The sequence below is a fragment of the Microtus oregoni genome, unplaced genomic scaffold (assembly GCF_018167655.1).
Source record: "Microtus oregoni isolate MIOR12 unplaced genomic scaffold, Mior012 000012F_ref0000307, whole genome shotgun sequence".
Lineage (NCBI taxonomy): Eukaryota > Metazoa > Chordata > Mammalia > Rodentia > Cricetidae > Microtus > Microtus oregoni.
The window spans coordinates 29513782-29534762 of record NW_024543071.1 but is presented as its reverse complement, the minus strand read 5'-3'; the positions used below and the strand labels follow the sequence as shown (position 1 = coordinate 29534762).

Below are 20981 nucleotides of genomic sequence, written 5' to 3'. Positions count from 1 at the left end.
ACAGAGATCTAATCACACACCGGCTGAGAGAACTCAAAATGCCATATATTCTATAAAAAATTGTCCCTCCTGAGACTTCCTAGCTTCAGTGATATCCTGAGAACATTCCACTTAAAGCTGTAAATTCTGTAAAGCTCTAAAAATTCTCTTCAAATAAGAAATAATAAATAAATGAGACATCTTAATATCACATCTTCCTAAATGCAAAGATAAATCCCCCTTACAAATTTGGCATGTTGTCATTTTTGAAGACACAGTTAGCATATATAATCAATGGTCCAAACCTCACACTGTGTTTTTTTTTTTTTGTAATGTATTTTACACTGGATTCCTTCTTGGAATTGTTCTTTTATGCTTGACCATATTCTCAGTATATAACTATCAGTAGGTTCTATGGCAGCCCAAGGGTTCTGGCTTTGAAATTCAAAAGGTATCCTTGAGGAGCTAGAGGGGGAAATATAGGATGGATATGATCATATTTCACTGTGTACATATATGAATTTCTTAAAGACTACATTTTTTGAAAAGATGATAAGGAAGGTGTCCCTCAATATTCTGATAACAGCACATGGAGAACCCACACACTTCATTATTAGAGTGGAGCATATATATCTGATAGGTCAGGCTTTGTGTTGTATCCTCAGTCCAATCTAGGTCAGAATCTGACTTAAGTGTCAATCAGTTACTAGCATCTTGATTGTCAGGTATCTCATGAATAAAGAGGCACTGTTGTTTTTCTTGCTAACATTAAATATAACAATCTATGTTATACTTTCTCATTTATATGTTTGCTGTCCCTTATAGATTTCCATGGGATGAGGATCCTCCAGGGACCAAACTCAGACATTCTTATCTAATTTTTAGGTATCATAGGTTGAGACTTTAGCTGTCTGGATGCTTAATGTTTGCATCCCTGTTCAGAGCAAAGACATTTTAAAATATAGACCTTTGAGCATTATCCACCACTAAGTTTAAGGGATCAAAGTCTCGGGAGGAAACTAAGGTAAGACTGGAAGAGAAGACTGAGAGGACATGAGAAGGAGAAGTAAAACTTCACTCCAGAGTCTGGTCAAAGCTTCCGGCTAGACCAGAGTCAAGAACCATTTGCTATGAAGATTACCTACATAGACACAATGTTACTGTTACACAGAGCTGTTAAAACAAGGAATCTGCTTAAGGCGTAAGTGCACAGGACCTTTCTCCTTTCCCACTTGTAAGCCTACAGTTCGCTAGGACTCTCACTAGAAAGCCCATGTATAGTACAAGATGTCTTAAGGCAGGCGCGATCATCTGTCCTGTTGCAGAAGCACAGGCTTTATTAAAATTAATAAAAAGGGAGGCATTGTGGAGGCCTAAAGAGGCCAAAGGTCAGAGAGTTTTGGGACTTGCTTTTAGTTCGAGGTTACCGTGCTTTAACTCAAAGTTTTCACCTAGTTGTAAATCAGAGTTCTGCTCTTTTAAGGCTTTTGTAAACAGGGGTGGCTAGTTGCCAGACCCCTTGCTCCTGAATTAGGGAAGTAGCTGGTCCCTCCCTAAAACAAAAACCTAAGGAACCAACTAGGTTCTTGTTCCCTTTATGGAAATAACTTGGGATTCCACCCAGGGAGTGGTTTGCCTAGAGAATGTTTGGTATAGGGCGTGAGTCAAGGGCATGAATGTACCCCCACGACTTTCAATTTGTATGTTAATGCAGTCCTTTCGTTCTACTCCTACCTTTTGATATCAGGGGTATATTAAACTGTTGGAAATTAAACACGGGTGAATTTTCAGGACTCACTGAAATTCCCTCACAATACAGAAAAAAAAAAAGTCTTAATCCTTCTTTGAAACCCTAGTAACTCAATCCCGGTAAGTTTTATCTTATCCCGTGTCCATCTTATCCCAGTTATTTCAAGAGCTACCTCATATTCTCATTTGAAAAAAATTAGGGAAAAATTAGGAAAAAGGGAAACATAAAGATTCCTAGCAACCTTTGAAGATATCACTTGGTAGCCATCAAAATTGAACCCAAGGCTCTTCCTAAGACACCCGAGTGTGGCACCGTTGAGAAAGCCTACATCCATACTTGGGTATGTCTTTCTGAATGCTTACATCCCTTCCTAATAACTTCAACTCTGCTTCATCTTCGGCTGACCTGAAATGCAGGACTCTCCTCAGCGAAGTCAAGAGTCCCACTTTGGCCTGAATGGAGAAAGCCGAAGAAAGAGCTTCAGCTACTCTAAGAGGGCTATGGGGCTGTGTCCCTGTCTCCTACTCCCACTGCCATCAATGATTAGAAACCTCTTTATGTAGCTCTATCTCTAGATTTGACCTTTAATTAAAAAAATAGGGTATGATTTAGGGAGCAATTTTGCTTTCCTCATGCAGCAGAAAACAAAGTTAGAAATATACATGTGTTTTTTTTTGTTGTTCCAAGGGGTACAACAAATAAATACTGGTTAGTGTTAATGGAGAGAAACTGAGTCAATGGATTGCTGCATAGACATGAGCAAATTTCCAGGTACACATAGAAAAGATTAGAAAAAACTGAATGTTCTGACCAATAACTAAAAACTTACACTCTGGGGAAATTTGATATGTTTTTTGAATTATATTTAAAAAATCACTTACTTGTGTTTTTGAATGTCTTTCACTCCGTTTTTCAAATTTCCTAACCTTTCTGATGGGTTGTCCCTGAAAATGAAATAATCGTCATGTGAAAAAAGCCGGATACTTGCGCATTATAATTCTTTTAAAATGATGCACTTCAAATACTTACCTGCATAGTTTTTTAATTAAGTTAGCAGCATTTTTTGCAATCTTCTTTGGAAATTCTATCATGTCAATTCCCCGCAGGATGATGTTATAGGTTTTCATGGGGTCTGGGCCTGAGAAAGGTGGACTGCCAGGAAGAAGACAGAAAGAGACAGGGCTTTTACTCACAGAAGAGGAATTAGAAAGTTGTTACAGCCACACGCATGACGTCAGCTTTTATGTGGAGGGGACTGCATTAGTTATGACACTGGAATGAGATATGCATTATGCTAGCCACAACAGAATGCGAGTTAGAAAATAACCAAGCACTGTGGAAGGCTTCCCGGGCCGCTCTTTAGCAAAACCCCTGCTGGATGCGGCTCGTGCAATGGTCCCTCTCACGCCCTTGTCAGTCACTGTGCTGTCTCCCGAACTCCACATCGCCTCAAGGGTGGCCCTTGGGTGATTATCATATACTTGACAAATTCTTTCTTCAGAAGTTACTTTCTGGGTTTATACCTCTTTGGGGAATAAATCTTAAGAATGATTTTATTTTATTTATTTTAATAGGAGCTCATATTCTTCACTTTTAGGCTTCTCTTATTTGTGAGTGTCTTTCTATTTACTTTAGTATATTATTAGCTAGGGATTGCGGCTTTACTTGCCATTCAAATGGATACACATGTGATTCTGTTTAATCTCTTACTGTCTGCACTTTATGTGGTATTAGAATGGGATATCCTTTTTTCATTAATTTTTACTGAGCTCTACATTTTTCTCTGCTCCCTTCTCTGCCTCTCCCTCCCCCTTCAACCCTCTTCCAAGGTCCCCATGCTCCCAATTTACTCAGGAGATCTTGGAATGTCCTTTTTATTCTTTTGAGTTAACTTGCCAGTTTTGATCTTGTTTCAAAAATAAAGACTCAAATACTTAGTCTTTTTGTGATTAGTTTAGCACTTTTTGGGGGGTTCGGTTATTTCTCTGTGTTACAGTCCTAGCTCTTGTTTACCAGGTTGCTTTGAACTCACAGAGATCCCCCGGCCTGGGATTAAAGGTATAAAATCCCAAGTGCTGGAATTAAAGCCATGTGACACCACTGCCCGCTTAAAAACTTTTTTATTTTTTAAATTTAACACTTTCTAACTGGTGCTTTTCACATTTGTGTTTATTTTAGACAGCCAAGTAATTTATTAGAGATGCCTTTGTGTATTTAAAGATGATGCATGCTTAATGTAGACTAAGATATTCATAACACTATGAAATGTTATTTCGTAGAAATAGCTATATAATGCCCCAAATATTAATAAGCAACATTTGATGAACATGATTTCATAAAATTATTTGTCTGCACAGGCACAGACAGGATTATACTGTATATTTTTTAAAAATGCAGATGAGTTCAACTTAATTTTGCTTCAAGCAGGAGTTATAAGTTATAAGCTTTGAATATGTATTTTTTAACAACAATATCAATTTCTAAAATATTGTTCTAAAATAAAGGAAAGATATCTGAACTTTGAGTTTTGTAATGTCATGCTTCAATTATTAAAAGTATTTGAGATCATTAATTTTGAATGATGAGAAATAAATGTATCTATAGCTTTCCTTCCATATTAACTTTACTGACATTGGTATTAAAATGGTCAAAGAATATAGTATTTACACTCTCTTCAATAACATTTAAAATATTTCGTCTAAATTCTAATTAATCATATTAAACACAACAACACTCCATTTGCCAGTTTCTCTGTTGCTGAGACTCTCACAGATTCACTCTTTTACTGACTTTACCAGTCAGTGTTTGTGAGAAAGGCCTCCGTGAACAATATCTATGTCATGTTTTAAGTATAGGAATAGCTTTTCACGTAAACTACCCTGGCTAAATTCTTTTCTTCCTTGGGACTACACGGTTATTGGGAAGCCATCTTTCAACATTAAAGGTGATGAAGAGAAGCTGGGGCCTAACTGCAGCCCTAATCCTCTCATGGCCAGCACCATGCATGCATCACGTTTTTGTGCCTCTGATATCAATTCCTCAGAACCGAGTTTAGAAAATTGGCTGCAGATACATCATGGTGTTGTTGCTCCGAGCATTCTGCCAATGGTAACACCTAATAGTGAGATTTCTGAATCATCGGTTACTCTTATCTTACAATTTTCTTTGAGGAAAGCCATGCTTAAAATGTCCCCTCTCTCTTCATCTACATTCTAATCTTTCTGCAAGGCCTAGGCAGTCTTAGCCTTACATTGTACAGAATTAGATTGTACAGAAGCCTTCTGAACTCCACAGGCCTTGCAGACCCTGGGTTACTCAACGTCTTTAGCAAGTACCACGGTGGGACATTAATTTTTCTTACAGTAGTATTGCTTGGCGAACTCGTAGCCTGTCTTATGTCCTTCGGTATTCCTAATGACTGTTGGTTATAATATTATGATGAACAAATAGCTGACATTTCAGCTATTTCAATACAAAGCCTGCAAGCCAGTCCTCTTATTTCCAAGGAAATCTGTCCATAGAATTATTTATATAATTATCATTTCTTGTACTGTATGGTCAGCTAAATGACTAGTGTAACAAATCCCAAGAAAACTTGATCTCTCTCTATTATATACACAAACAAGCACGCGCGCGCGCGCACACACACACACACACACACACACACACACACACTCATACATATACACATGATTGGCAGCAATGACAAGATTAAAGTTGGTGTTGAATTGTTTGCACTCAAGTGATCTATTTTGCTGCTTTCTTTATGAATATGTGACTATTTGCAATAATAACTGAAGTTGAGTTCCATGGTATAGTGAGGTACCCTGAAGATCATCTACTCAGAGTGCCAAAGGCAGGAGTGCACAGCTGTCTGAGGCCTCTTGTTCGCAGTTCCCTGGAAATGTCCATACCTGCCAGTCAGAAGCTCATACATTAGGATTCCTAGCGACCAATAGTCAGCTGAAATGTCATGACCTTTGTTCAGGATGATCTCTGGGGCTACGTATTCTGGAGTCCCACAAAAAGTCCATGTTTTCTTTCCAAATCCTATTTTCTTTGCAAAGCCAAAGTCAACCTTATGAAGAGAGAAAGCAAGACACTTAAGCTATTTATGATCAAGCTGTAGAAAAATATGCATTTAGCTGAGCACACTGATAATACCAAAAAGGAAAAGTCATTACAGTCCTGTTTTCTAAAAGGAATCATGTATGTTGCAAACACAGATGCCCTGTTCAAATTCTGTTCCAATGAGAAAAGGGAAACCTGAACATAGATACAATTAAAACCATTAAAAGAAAAGCCTGTTTCTAGAAACACATTTTCATCTTTTCTATGACCTCCCCTCCCCCCGAATATTGGCTGTGGAATAAAGGAAGAATTTCTCCTTTAATCAGGTGGAGATACAGGTGGGCCATTATAAAAGTTCTCCTAGAATATGCATGCTATCCTCTGATGTATGAAGTTGACAGCTCCAGTATTGAATATACTGTTGAAGGAGCAGAGTGGCACAATTAAGAGAGCAATATTCTACTCCTGGTAAACAAGCAGATAAAACAAAAATCCATCCTCTTTTTGTGGAACGTTTTGGAGGAGCTACAAATACAGAAAACCTCCTTTTTGCAAAATGATTTGGTTTAGATTCAAATAGTTACATGCTGTTGATACAGATGTATCTAAAGCCCATGCCTGGGTAACAATTCCAAAAGTTTACAACTAGAACCAGGTACCAATGGGTTCAAAGCCCATGAAAGATAGACAATTTTAAATAAAAGAGCTTCTCTTATACAGTAGCCTCTCTTGCCCAGTAGTTAGTGTTATCACTGTGAACACAACTTAGATAATATTACCTCAGAACTCATTCCTCAAGACATTATTCTTAAATATCAAATACTAAAACGTCCACGGTCTTGTGTAACACTAATTTTCACTGCAAGCAGGCTAGAAATACAGAACAGTATGTATAAGTGCTTTCAGGTCTATGAATACATGCTAACAATGGCATTTTCTAGAAGTTGTTAGGACACATGCTTTGTGGGGCTATTATTAATTCAAATGTAGCCAATTTAGTTTCTCATAAAACTTTACATAATTTGAAATACATTGTAATAGGGAACTACGGTGCTCACACTGCTTTCAAGAAGTTATAACACTAAAATGGAAAGTATTTTGTGTTAACAAATGAACAAGAATACGTTAGAACTCCAGGACACAACTGTTGTGTGAAACACACTGACCAGCTTGGCATAACCTCGGTGATCTAGGATCAGATTTTCTGGCTTGAGGTCCCTGTAAATGATTCCTTTGGAATGCAGATAGGCAAATGCTTCTACCACACACGCTGTGTAAAATCTGGTTGTCGAATCTTCAAACGAACCCCTGAAAATGGAAAACGCGATAAACAGTGTATGAAAAATTCATTCTCTAGAAAACTGATTCATGTGTATGTGAGTTCATTATATTTCTGCAGCAAAGTTGGCTCAGAGGCCGAGGTCTAACTGGCTCCGTATTACATGATTTTCATTCCATTAGGAGGATCGTTTTATCGGCCCCTTTGAGTGGGACAGTTAAATCTGACTTCCTGAAAGGCTCAGGAAAGGATCAGTAACATTAAGTTTCACGGACTTTGTGGCTTCCTCTAAACAACCCGCTGCTATATAAAAAGTGCCGAGTCCTAGCTGTGGGAAGAAGAAGAGTCCTGTATTAGCACTTGTACGCTATTGCTTTTCAAATGAGAGGTTATTTTGATTAATTAATTATTGTTTATTCTTTTTACTTGGGATCAAACCCAGTTAGTTCTCCATGTATATGTATATGTATATGTATATGTATATGTATATGTATATGTATATACACTTGCCAAGTCCTATACCATCTAGCTGTATCTCTAGTCCAAAGAAGTCATATTAAATAGAGTCACCTTCAATAATAAGCCTATATATATAATTAATACATGATTTAAGTATATGGATTTTTCATGGTTACTTTTAGCAAATTTATATATGAATCTTTCTAAAGAGTGTAGATAGAGTTCTTGTGAATGTGCAAAGGAAAGAGGCCAATGTTTACAGAGAGCCACACCATGGGGCTGCAACACTGCCAACCTTCTCACCTGCTGAATGCTAGGTCCCTGCAGCCTCTGCCACCAAGACAGTGTCTACCTCCGACACCATTGCCTTCTTATCAGTAGGAAGACATGGAACTAAAACGCAACCAGAAGACAAAGTGCCTGGAAGGAACTGGTGAATTCCAACATTTAACAAGAAAGTATTTTCTCTGTCTCTCTGCTTCCTGTCTTTCTCAGTTTCATCTGTATGTGTATGTGTCTATATTTACTCATGTTTTATTGATTAAAATAATAATAAAAGAGAGCTCTAAGGTCATTCCTTGTCTCTAAAGCAGAACTTTTATACTTCTTTATTCACTGCACTTAAGATAAATGTCTTCTTTTTTTCTTTCTCAAATACTGAGGTTCAATTGAATATGGAGTGGTATTTCATTTATATTTTAATAAATAAAACATGCCTGTAGATCAGAGAGTAAAACAGTTCTACTGGTTAGCTTTACAGACCAGGTAGTGGCAACACACACCATTAATCCCAGTAGCTACACTAGTTGCCATAGAAACTGGGTGGTGCATACCTTAAATCCCAGTGGTGCATCCCTTTAACCCCAGCCATAGAGAGACTTATAAAACAGGAGGAGACAGCTCTCAGTTTCATTCTGAGACTCCTGGAGGCAGGATCACCATTTCAGACTGAGGTCAAGGTAAGAGCCAGTGGCTGGCTGTTTTGCTTTCCTGACCTTCAGGTTGAACCCCAATATCTTTCTCTGAGTTTTTATCAATCGTGCTTTATGAATAACTTCAGAATTTATGACTGTTAGTTAGAACTTTACAAGCTCTGGAAGTAACTGTGATAAAACATAAGGTACCACCACTTCAGGTGGTGCCCAATAAATAATGGTGCAGGATCTTGCTCGTAGGCAGGTCCCTGATGCCTGCTTCCATTTTGGTGACACCTGCTTCTTTTTAAAAACTTGAGTAAAGTCTAACAACCTGAGCATTGGAATGTGGCTACATATTTACAAAATTCATCTGCAAGTCCAAGCCTAAAGCAGATGTCTTGCAGGCAGTTTTTATTTAGAAATACTATGTTCAGCTGTGGAGACTTGGCTTACCTGCTGTATTCACTGAGTAGTTACAAGCAGTGGGCGTGAGCACAGCTAAGCCAGGTATGAGAGCATATAGCTGTGATGCCAATACCTGGGAGGCTGAGGCAGGAGGTCAGCCTGGACTGTAAGGAGCCCTTATCTCAAACATGAATCCTACAAATAAAATTCCAGATTGAATTAATCTCTGGGTATGAAGACATTTACTGCTCTAAAGGTCAGAACTTTAGCTCGCATTGCTTAGTTTCTACCATTGTCCCAGTGAGAGCTGAGGGACACAACTGTGATTTCTAAGGGTGGAGGAAGCTCTCTGGAAAGAACCAGAGTGAATGATGTCCTCAGGCTACACTTGCCCTTCAAGGGATAGAAAACCTCAGCAGATCTAAAAGTCTGCAGTTCTGGAGACTGGAAAGGGATTAGAGCATTCATTGTCTTGAGTTCCCTTTCTCCTTTGGTCTTAATAAAGTTTAAGCATGTTTTCTATCAAGAATGTAAGATTCTTTGAAATTAGATGCTTTAATTTAAAAATAAGCATATATATGTATACACACATATATCCCATGTTGTATATGACTTCAGTCTCCTGAACATTCAGCATTCCAGAGAAACACTAATCAAAACAGCACATGAGTGAGGTGTTAGAGACTGCACACTGCACAGCTTGTTTGAATCCAGAGATTGATTATTTCATTTCATCAGGAGTACCTAACCTGTATTTGAGCCATTTTGAAATTTACAAGGCTCTAGAAGGTTGGCTTCTAATTCTTTCAATAATCTATATTGAGTATACATACCCTTTATAAAAGTATATTTGTAACTGATTTTTAAAGGATTAAGGAAAGTCTTGTCTCAAACTTTGAGAAATGAATTCATGTCAACAAGGCATCAGTAGCGCATGGTTGCACCCCTAAACATTCGATCAAAGCCACTGAAAGCAGTCCCAGAGCATAGCATTAAAGTGACTCAGAATGAAACATTACAATTAGAATTGCTAATGGCAATGTAAATTTGATCTAAATAGAAGTGAAATCTTATTTTGCCAACTGTTTAGAGTTGCTCCAAGAAATAAATCATTTATTTTGGCGAGCTCTTTGAAATGAACAAATTGTGCTTTGACAGCTACATCATTTGCACTCAAACTCCAAGAATAGGCTCCCAGACGTGCTTTGGGAGTCGCTGTTTCAGCTAAACGGCATGAAACGACAATTAGATAGAAATAGAGGGTTTTATATATATTTATTGATGAGCTCCAATTAAAGTTCAATCACAGTATTTACTCAGCTTATCGTAAGCTGAATGCCGAGATGTCAGAATGTAACAAAGATAAAGCATCCCTTATCGAATGAGGCCAGGCATCGTTAACAAGTGACAGCCATCATTCGTGAGCACACAGATATCAAGCATGTTGCACGCGCAGGCTTATTATCTGTTGTAAAACGGGGTGGTGAGGCTACTGGGTAGGCAGACTCATTTCTTTAGAAATACTCTCAATTGATGCTATGTATTAAGTCATCAGAGAAGAAATGAAATAATCACCCTCCACAAAACAGCCAGGATCACAAACTCTATCCAGGAAGACAAATGGTGAGAAATTGAGGTGGGATGTGATTTGAAACTCATGATTTCTGAGATACTTAAGTTATTCAGCAGGAAAGAAGAACAAATAAAAAACCTAACAATTGACATGCCGCTTTACTAGATTAAAATATACATCAAATACTCATATTGACACATATGTCTTATTAACATGCTAATGTGCTATTGAATTCTATTTGACAACACAAGTATCAATGAATATTTATTACATTAGCTAATTACATTTTTAAAAATTTCAGGAGACATTAACTCTTTAGATGTTAGAGGGAAGCAAATACAATAACAATTTCATTTACTTAAAATTAAAAAATAATTTGCAGTTGTCTTATCTCAAAGAATGAAATAGAACTTTTGGAAGAAAAATGTCTCATGGACTAGATGATAAGTTATAACAGCTACTAAAGAGTAAATGGAAAATGTAAGGGATAATTAATACGTCAGGGTCTAGCTTAGGACTGTTTAAGTGTCCTCACATCTTGCCTACGTGTAGCATCAACTTAATTTTCAGGTCTCTCCCTGTGTGTATGTCTGTGTGTATGTCTGTGCGTATGCCTGATATGAGAATATCTGAAATGTGACCCATGTGAAAAGGTCGTTTGACCCCCAAAGGGGTTGTGACCCACAGGTTGAGACCTTGAACTTTGGAATTCTCCAGCTCCCCTCCCCTGCAAGTTTCTGAGAGGCTGGTATTATAGGAATAAGCTAGCAAACCTGGCTCCCAGCATTTTATTGAGAAGGTAAAAATAAATCTGTGTAGAATAAAAGAACAAGATTATATGTGTACAGCACAGAAGAGGAGGGTGAGTGGGGAAAGGATACCAAGTCTCTTTGTGTATAATAGTTTTCCATGCAATAGCTCCATGGAGCTTCAGAATTTTGGAATCATTAGGAGAAATAATAAGCAGTCATTGTTTCTCCACAGTAAGCGTTGTCATGCCTTATCACATTCCCTGGGGGTACGTAGCAACTGTGTCTCCATAACTCAAGGATGGTCCAGGGGAGGGGAGAGGGAGGATCATAACACAGCCCCTGGAGATAGAGGAATGAGCCTTCATTGTTCTTGTCTCTCCAACTACTCCTCCCAAGGGAATCTACTTCACAACCCCTCTTTGTTATCCTGCTCAGCCAGTCAGTGTAGCTCACATGTGACCAACCGAACTTTAATCTCAAGAGGCGTGAGAAAAAGTTCAAGGTGATATTTCCCTGCATAAGTAAATTGAATGGGTGTGTCTCATGCTTGCAGGCTGAGTTCTAGTGCTGTTATTATAATTATGGTTTCAATAAAGGAACTTAATACAAATTTTACAGGGCTTATTACCCTTCCCTGTCTAATTCTACTCATGAGCATCCTGCTTTAATGAGAACAGAAAATAGAGGAAAGGTTTCACACAAACTAACAGATTAAAAAAATAAGGTAGTAAACCAGATGAAGAATGTCAGATGCTAACTCCCAGACAAAACATTAACTTTTTAAAATAGCGAGTCCTGAGGAGTGGGACCACATCTTTCTATGAAAGTATATCCAGGGCACTATCACACAAACACACACACACACACACACACACACACACACACACACACACACACACGACTGCTACAAAATCACGACTCAATTATTAACTTATAACATTATGGTAACATGCCGTGACATGGTGGCTTAGTATAGATGTTGACCTCATCCTGTGTCAACAACATGCAGTTCTTTGTATGCTTCTTTTAAAACTTTAATTAATAAATAAAAACCACTAGCATATTAAGTTATATTAGAGCAGAGAGTGATCTATTTAACACATTTATTTGCGTAAGGCTACTGAGACCAAAGGCCTGAATATACTATATGAAGACACACAGGCATAAAGGGGTAGATTTAGGAAGGAGAACATAATTAAGAGTTCATAAAGACCCAGTTGACCCAGGCTACTAAAAAGTAACAGATACTTAAAATGCATATGAATCGTAGGAATATCAGGGATATCTCTAGCTAAATTTATCAGGGTGGTGGTGGAAGTAGTGGTGTACTTATGCATTGAAGAAGAACCTGAAGGCAAGCTCAGAACATAAAAGAAAAAGAAATTTTCCAAAAGTTCAAAGACAACAGTGCATCCCCGCAGTCTGGAAGCAGCGGCATGGGGATCAAGAGTTGCAATGCAGCTTGCACTACAGAGCAGGACCTCTTGCAAACAGCCAGCATTGGGGACGTAGCTCAGTGGGACAGTATTTCCTTAGCAGGTACAGGACTCTAGATTTGATCTCTAACATGGTGAGGAGTACAGATTTCTCTTTGAACCATTGGTAGGTCATTTATAGGAAGCAACCAAAAAATATATGTCAGAAAACAAAGTTGTCTTTAAAACAACAAGAGAAAACATTGATGACATGAAAAATGAAGAAAACAATTTTTCATAATTCAGAGAAACAAATGTGTACTCTCTAGACAGACTTTACCTCTCAAGGAACAGCAGAAGGGCAAATCAAATTGTTTACATGAAAAAGTGCAAATAATTAATCCCCCCCCTAAATTCTGCTACCTCTCTAAGACAGAATAGTGAACTTACGTTGGTTTTCAAAACAGAGAGCTTTGAAAACAACTTTTGAAAAGTTTGTCAGTACCATTAAAGATAGGGTCACTATCTAAAAACCGAGCGGTGCAGTTAAAGAGACAGGCAAACCAGACTGCAATTCTGACGTGGCTCTCTGTCTCCCCAAGTCAGCTCACAGTGTGGAATTCAACGTGTAGGGTAAGCTCCTTTGACAACCGTATCTCCACAAGGCCTGGGTGGATGTACTTTTTTAATGATTCTTTTTAAGGTGGATTCAACCTCTACCAGTAATTACAAGGTGAGTTTTACATATCTTATAGTAAGTTCTGTATGCTATTGGCTGTGCCTCATGTTTACATTTGAAAATAGAAGCATATGTAAACTATGAATATCATTTTATAGGGGTGATAATGATGGATTCTTCTTGTAGACCCCTTATGGATCACTTAGTTTTCTAAAACATGACAGAAAAGATTTAAATCTCTTACCTATCCCTGAGAATAGTCCAGAGTTCTCCACCTAGGCAAGCTTCCATCAACATATACAAGTATTTGCTGTCTTTGAATGTCCTGTACAGCCTGTGGAAAGGAACAAGAAAAACAAAAGTATGAACATTATTATCTTTTAAACATTCACTTTTTTAAAGTTTGGTGAAATATATATATATATATATATATATATATACACACACACACACATATAATTATGGGCTACAACAAGGTGTTTTAATACATATATGTACTGCTTAATTGTTAAGCCAGGGTACTAAGCACATGTATCATGTATTAGTACAAAATTATAGTGAGGTGGGAAGAATGAGTTCTGGTTCCATCTACTAGGCTAACAATATTGTATTGAATATATCAAAATAAATAAAAGATAATTTGCAATGTCCTCCTCATGAAAGCCAGTACTCAGGTATCAGTGTTTTGATATTTTTTGGAGTTTTGCTTGCTAGTCTTGGTGTTTTGTGATGAGAATAAGGGCACTCAGGTTTACAAGAAGGCAGTGTCCCCATGGATAGAACTTACAAACCATGGGACTAGAAGCTTCTTGTTTGGGCTTGTCTTAATAGGTATGCACACGTTAGAGTTTCTTGAGGTTCTATCGATTCCTATTTGGCTAATATTTCAAGAATGGCCTTGAGCAAGACTTAGTGGTCACAAGCACAAAGGCATGTAGAGAGAAAGTGTTATATTTTACAAATAAAGATTGTAAATAGTCACTTAAATTTATATCTTAACTTTCTGTAACTATTACTGGAAAATTGGCTATAAAAGTTTCTCTTGCATATAAAAGTTTTATTATTATCTTATTAGTTTTATGAAAATACTGAGGTGGACAGACCAGCTACTATTTCATAAAAGAAACCTCCTGGGGTTGGGGAAGTAGTTCAGTTGGTAAAGTACCTGCCAGGTAAACAGGAGGCTCTGAGTTTGGATCCCCAGTACCCACATGAAAGCTGGGCATGGCTTCACTCACCTATAAGCCAAGTGCTTGGGGATTGGAGACAGACAGACCCTGGAGCCACTGAAAAGCCAGCCCAGCCAAGTCAATGATTTCAGGTTCAGTAAGAGACCATGCTTCAAAAACTAAGGTGCAGTGAGGATAAAGAAGTCACAGGCACCAATCTCTGGCTTCCACACATATGTGCACTCACCTGCACACACACCTTCATGCACATGTGTACATGTGACCACAAACATATATACCACACACAGAGAGAAAGAAAGAGATTCTTCAGAAAATTAATGCTAAATAGACTGATTTTGGTGTTTGTTTCTTGTGTTCTCTGTGCCTTGTGTTCAATGCAGATGTTAGTCAAGCTACAATAAAACGCAATGTTAAAAGTTGATATCTCTTTTGGGAAAAGTATCCTTTTTTTTTGAAAATAGGAGAATGATTCTCTTTAAAAAACAAATGTAGATCAAACCTTTAATATTTGGAAAATCAGGTGCTATTTTCTACAGTTTCCTTTGTGAGCATGAAATAAATGCATTAAGGCGAAGCTCAGTGGGAGCGAGGGCTGCAGGTGATTTGCCATGCGGAGCTCACATCCACTGTTAGCGTGTGCCTTTACCTCACAATGAAGTCGGAATGAGCCCCCTGCATGATCTGCTTCTCCGAGCGGATGTGTTCCTGCTGTCTCGTGTCCACAATGTGGCGCTTCTTGAGAATCTTCATCGCAAATGTTTTGGATTCTTCACTTTTCAATTGGACCTTAAAGACAAGCAGAAAGGACACATGAGTAGGAACCTGCAGGCTAAATATTGCCAGACTGCACCATTGGCCTGAAATTAATGGATGCAGTGAGGATATGAATGAATCCAAACTGCCACCCAAGTCGCACAGGGGACATTCTTGCTAGAGGGACTGAGTTAACAATCACAGGGTATAGCCATCCTATCTTACTGTGCTGGGTCAACTAACTACATCCCGAATTAATTTTGTGCCCATATGAATCGGAAAAAATGTACCTCATGTTTCATTTTATTTCATATAATGAGTTGCATCTAATATGTAGTCTTTCCCATCAAAAACATCTAATTTCCTCTTGAATTCTATTTCATGTGCTGATGGCAAAGTATGATCACATGATCAACTGGGACTTGATACTCTTCTAAGTCCTCATTCACAGGCATTTCTAGAGTTAAGTGTTAGCGATTGATCCTGGTTCTTGCTGGAACTGGAGATGCATATGTCATAACTGTTATTTATTATCCATTTTACATTCCAATCTTTTCATGCCGCCAGTTAAAACTATATATGTAACACATTTTGTTTCAGATTTTTGAAAACCACTTTCTTTCTCCACCATGCTCAATGGCATTAATCTCCTTTGGTCTTAAATCTCACTCCTTAGGTTTATCTACTGTAGACCGATAGAGTGAATTTGCATCTCATGCAGTCCACACGGCCACCTGTGCCTATGGAGGAGGCTGAGATCCTTGAATATCTTATCTCAGATGGGTTGCAGGTGTGTGCTGATGCTTACAAGAGATTCAACCAAGAGACCTGTAAGTCAAGGAAGGGTCATGTTGGAGCTGATCAGTTAAGGTGGTCAATGGAGCTATCACTGAGAGATCTCCAGCACTGGAACTTCACAGCAATGCAACATTATTCAGACCCAAAGAAAGCTTTGAAGAAATAACATGGCATGCCCTGGCTCAAGCACTGCTTGCCCCTTCTTGAGTTCTGAATTCTTGCTGCTTTATCTGCAGAGATAGTCTTCTTAGTCTCTTTGACTGGTTTGGCTGGTTGCGTAACTGCTGCAAGCCCTAACTCTTGCAAAGACCATTGCAGCGACTGATGTGGAATCACTGTGAACCTAAAGGAGGATGTATCAATGACTCGACATCTTTGACGGCCTTTCCATTAGTCTTTCTGCCTTGTGTGGTAGCCTAGATCAGGTAGGGACAATAAAACGTTTCTTTTAAGAAGTCTGCCTTCTCACAGAAGCAAACTTGGCACAAGTGGATTCAATATAACCAATTACGTAAACTGGTAAAATCAAAGGCAAGCTACACACACACACACACACACACACACACACACACACACACACACACGTGTTGTCTAAGTTCACTGGATTACCAACTGGCAGACTGGGTTCATATTCAGGGCATTTGGAGCCAAACTACTGTAAATACACACAGATTTTCTTCAGTTGGATATAAAACAAAATGAAGGTATGATGGTGGATGTTTACAAATATGAGTTTAGTGGAATAGGCTAAGTATAAAAAAATCAAACCATGTATTTATTGACTTGTATTTTCATGATTCTAAATGGGTGATGAGACCCTCGAAAGGGACTAATGAAAGCCTTGTGGCTTGGAGTGGTGAAATGGCTCATCAAGTCAAGGTGCTGGCTGTCACACCTGACAACCTGAGTTCAGTCCTTGGAAACTACATGGTGAAAGAAGAGAACTGACTCCTGCTAATGTCCTCTGATTTCTGCACATGAGCAATGGCATATAGACCCTTCTACATATACACATGTACACGTACAAAATAAAAATAAAGAAATGTAGAGAAAAGAAGAGAAACCTATGTTATTCCCCTAGTCATTTAGTATGTTATCTGGGATTTTGGACATCTGATTGCTTGAGTCATATAAGAGGACAAAGTGGGTAGCAAGTGGTCAATGGAAAAGGAGAGGAGGCCAGCTTCATGAGAGGTAAAATGAGTTCCAGCATCTTTTCTTTAAAGACATTTTATTTCTAGTTATGTGTATGTGTTTGGGTCTAGGCATGTGACTGCAGGTACCCATGGAAGCCATGCAGAGGACAAAGGTATTTGATACTTTGGAGCTGAAGCTACAGGTGGTTGTAAGCCAATCCCCACAACTAACGTGGGTGATGGGAGTCAAACTCAGGCCTCTGCAAGAGCAGTATGTGCTCCTCAACTGCTGAGCTCCCTGTTCAGTCCTGAATTCCAGTTTCTTAACCTTAGAAGCCAGAGTGCCCAGCAACTGCCAGAGTGAGCTAACTCAACACAGAGAGTTAGTTCAGGTTAGTTCCCTGAACAACACCCAACTAATGTGTTCATCAAAATCCTTCTGACAAACCCATAATGTTCCAAAGACCATTCACAGATCTTTAAGTCAATATTGTTCCTATCAGAAAAACCAGAAACAGTCTAAATATTTGTCAGTAGGAACTTGGGAAAAATAAATTATGCAATGTCTATGTAATGTAGCTCTAAAATTGATGCTAGAATAATAATTAAAATATATGAATTAATAGTATTAGTTGTAGGGCAGTATATATTTTATGATTCCATGGCATATCTGCACATGAGCATATGCCTAATACCTGTACCAAAAACAGATTTATGAAAGGACAACCTGAAGGTCATCAATATGTTCATAATAATTTTTCCTATATGTATAATTTTAGTTAATACTTCCTTAAAACTTTTGAGTTGTTTAATGTTTACAGAATTCATGTATTTTCCTTTTATGAGGAGTAGAAATTAAACCTTAGTTGCGTGATGTGGGAGTTTCATATATCAATCTGTTGATTTCATTGGTTAAGTAATAAACAAACTGCTTGGGCTCATAGCTTAGAACATAGGTGGGTGGAGTAAACAGAACAGAATGCTGGGAGGAAGAGGAAGTGAGGTAAGACACCTCAGAGAGAGACGCCATGCCCCGCTCCCAGGCAGACGCATGCGATGAAGCTCCTACCCAGGATGGACGTAGGCTAGAATCTTCCCGGTTAGATCGGTGCCCACAGATTATTAGAGATGGGTTGATCAGGATATCAGAATTAGCCAGTAAGGGCTAGAGCTAAAGGGCCAAGCAGTGTTTAAAAGAATACAGTTTCCGTGTAATTATTTCGGGTAAAGCTAGCCGTGGGGGCGGCCGGGTGCTGGGGATGCAGGCCAACGCTCCTATTTCAACAGTTGCAGAAATTATTTTACAGACTTTCTAAGAGCTGGAAATATACCCCTGTGGTAGTGTCCCTGCCTAGGAGATGTGAGTCTCAGATTCAATTCCCAGTTAATTGAAGATCCTTTTAAATTATAATAGCTACTTGATATTAGAATTCCACAAATACAATGAGAAGTAATGTACTGTACAACCATGTAAGATTTAAATCTAGGCAGGTTTTGAATAATTGCATACTATTAATTTCTTTAAGGATTTGTTATAATTTATTTTTTTCAGTCTGAACTTTCAAAATAAGGTTTAGCAATTTGTATTTCATAAGCGTAAGGTAATATGTTTAACATGAGTTATATTTAATGCACAAAAGTTTTAAATCAAAGATATAACTTTGCCGTCTTTATTTTCTCTGTGCCTAATTAGTTATATTGAGTACACTTGTGAAAATTTGAGATGAGGATGATGATGGTAATGACTTTTATTATCTAGTAGCCCATTTACTAGAAGAAAGAATTAGTGTTATGTTCTGAAAGAAGTGAGCAAAGAGGAGAAATGAATGTGTATTTCTATTTGTCCTTCCTTTTGCCTAAGCCTCCTCTTTGTCTCTTGGCCAAGCTTGTTCTCAGGTTTGTCTTCCCTGGTAGACCATCTTAACCTAGATGCAATGCAGTGCATCCTAACAGGGGTTATCAAGAGGGAGCAGCAGGCTGTGTCCGGCCTGGCTCCCGGCCTCCCGGCCTCCCGGCTAGCTTAACCCCCCCCCCCCCCCCCAGAAATAGCCACACGGAAATTGTATTCATTTAAACACTGCCTGGCCCATTATCTCTAGCCTCTTATTGGCTAACTCTGACATCTTGATGAAACCCATTTCTAATAATCTGTATGTCACCACAAGGTCGTGGCTTACCAGGAAAGATTCAGCATGTCTGACCTGGCAGCTTCATGGCGGGCAGCTCTCTGCCTGCCTTCTTCCTCCCAGAATTATGTTCTGTCTACTCCACCCACCTAAGGCCGGCCCTATCAAAAGGCCAAGGCAACTTCTTTATTCAACCAATGAAAGCAACACAAATGCAGAAGGACCTCCTACACCAGTTATCCACTGACTGAGGGTGACTAGTCTGATATTTAACTACCTTTGTTTGAATCTCAACTGTGTTTTGAACTCTTGTAGAAGTTCTGCAAATTCTTTCTGTTCATGTTCTCATCTCTATAATAGGAGGAATTCACAAAGGGTAACCTTGGAAACTGATAAAAGACTGCATGGGATAGAGTTACTATTTGGTGAATATCCTTCTGTATATCTTAGTTTAATGGAGTCTTTTGGTCAAAGCACTCAGCATATGTTCTCCTACAGACTGAGTGCCACACTGAAGCAGGAGAGAAAGGCAAGAAAAACCATGAGCACACATAAAAGGAGAATAGCACCTTACCCTAGAATCTGACCACAGCCTCTCTCCAGCTGAGAAGCAAGAATTCCAACACCATGAACAGTTTTCTGTGAACGTTATCAACATAGAGGTAATATTCCTTTCATACATACAATTTATGTTGAAACGGCAATGAGCCAGGCTTAAGTCCTGAATTGATATGACCCTGAGAAGGACTTCATTCCTTTCCTTGGACATTTTCTGGGAGTCTCAAGCATGCTCTATTTTTGTTTACAGTAAAAACATCTAAATCTTTGTGATCCAAGGTCTGCTCTAATCTTATCCAGTGCATGGGAACTACTCTGAGATCTCACTTAGGTGTCCAAGCAACTCTTTGAAGATGATAGCTTCAAAACCCACCAATACCCTATGTGTGACTATTATAAAGACAAGGAAGAGTCTTCCCTCAATAAGACCATACTCATACTTAGGTATGAACCTTCCCTCAAAAATTCCATGTTCACACTCGGGTATGAACCTTTCCTCGAGAAGCCCATGTTCACACTCTGGTACACCTTGTTCTTTCCCTGAGCATCATGTTTTTCTCTTAAACTTCCCACTTAACATCTGGACTGAAATATCATTGCTAAATACCTACTGTGCTTCATAACTTGATAGTCGTTGAATTCTTTTCTGTGCCAAGGTTAATATTTTCATCTTACTTCACTGGGTCAGAACCCCCAGAGTAAAGGGAACTCCATAGTCTTTGAGGTGGCAGCAGAGAGCTGTGTCTCTGGGTTTGTGAGCCTGACAAAACCACAAGCTGAATGCCACTTGTGACTGTTCCTATTCTTGCCCCAGTCCACCTCAGTACTAAGTAAAGAAGGAAAAGTCATCAAGTTAACAGGTTGAGAAGGAACTTCAAGATCGCTGATGCTTAAGCCACAGGGATTTAAGAAACTTAGATGTAGTAATAGGAGTGGCGGGGCTGCGTCCCCAGCACCCTGGCCGCTGGCTAGCTTTACCCGAAATAACAACACACAAACTGTATTCTTTTAAATACTGCTTGGCCCTTTAGCTCTAGCCCTTACTGGCTAATTCTGATATCCCGATCAACCCATCTCTAATAATCTGTGAGCACCGGTCTTTACCGGGAAGATTGTAGCCTACGTCCATCCTGGGTCGGAG

General features: G+C 38.8%; 1 protein-coding gene across 3 annotated transcripts in view; it reads right to left on the bottom strand.

The window, feature by feature from the left end:
• The window catches only part of Prkg1 (protein kinase cGMP-dependent 1), a 1122235-nt gene that overhangs the window by 7037 nt on the left and 1094217 nt on the right, over positions 1 to 20981 (bottom strand). For all 3 annotated transcript variants that reach the window (XM_041660894.1, XM_041660893.1, XM_041660895.1), the window contains 6 exons: positions 15116 to 15255; positions 13524 to 13613; positions 6967 to 7108; positions 5644 to 5807; positions 2759 to 2881; positions 2611 to 2673 (listed from right to left, as the gene is read on the bottom strand). In XM_041660894.1, coding sequence (XP_041516828.1) covers positions 2611 to 2673; positions 2759 to 2881; positions 5644 to 5807; positions 6967 to 7108; positions 13524 to 13613; positions 15116 to 15255 — 722 coding nt within the window. The remainder of the gene's footprint in view (positions 1 to 2610; positions 2674 to 2758; positions 2882 to 5643; positions 5808 to 6966; positions 7109 to 13523; positions 13614 to 15115; positions 15256 to 20981) is intronic.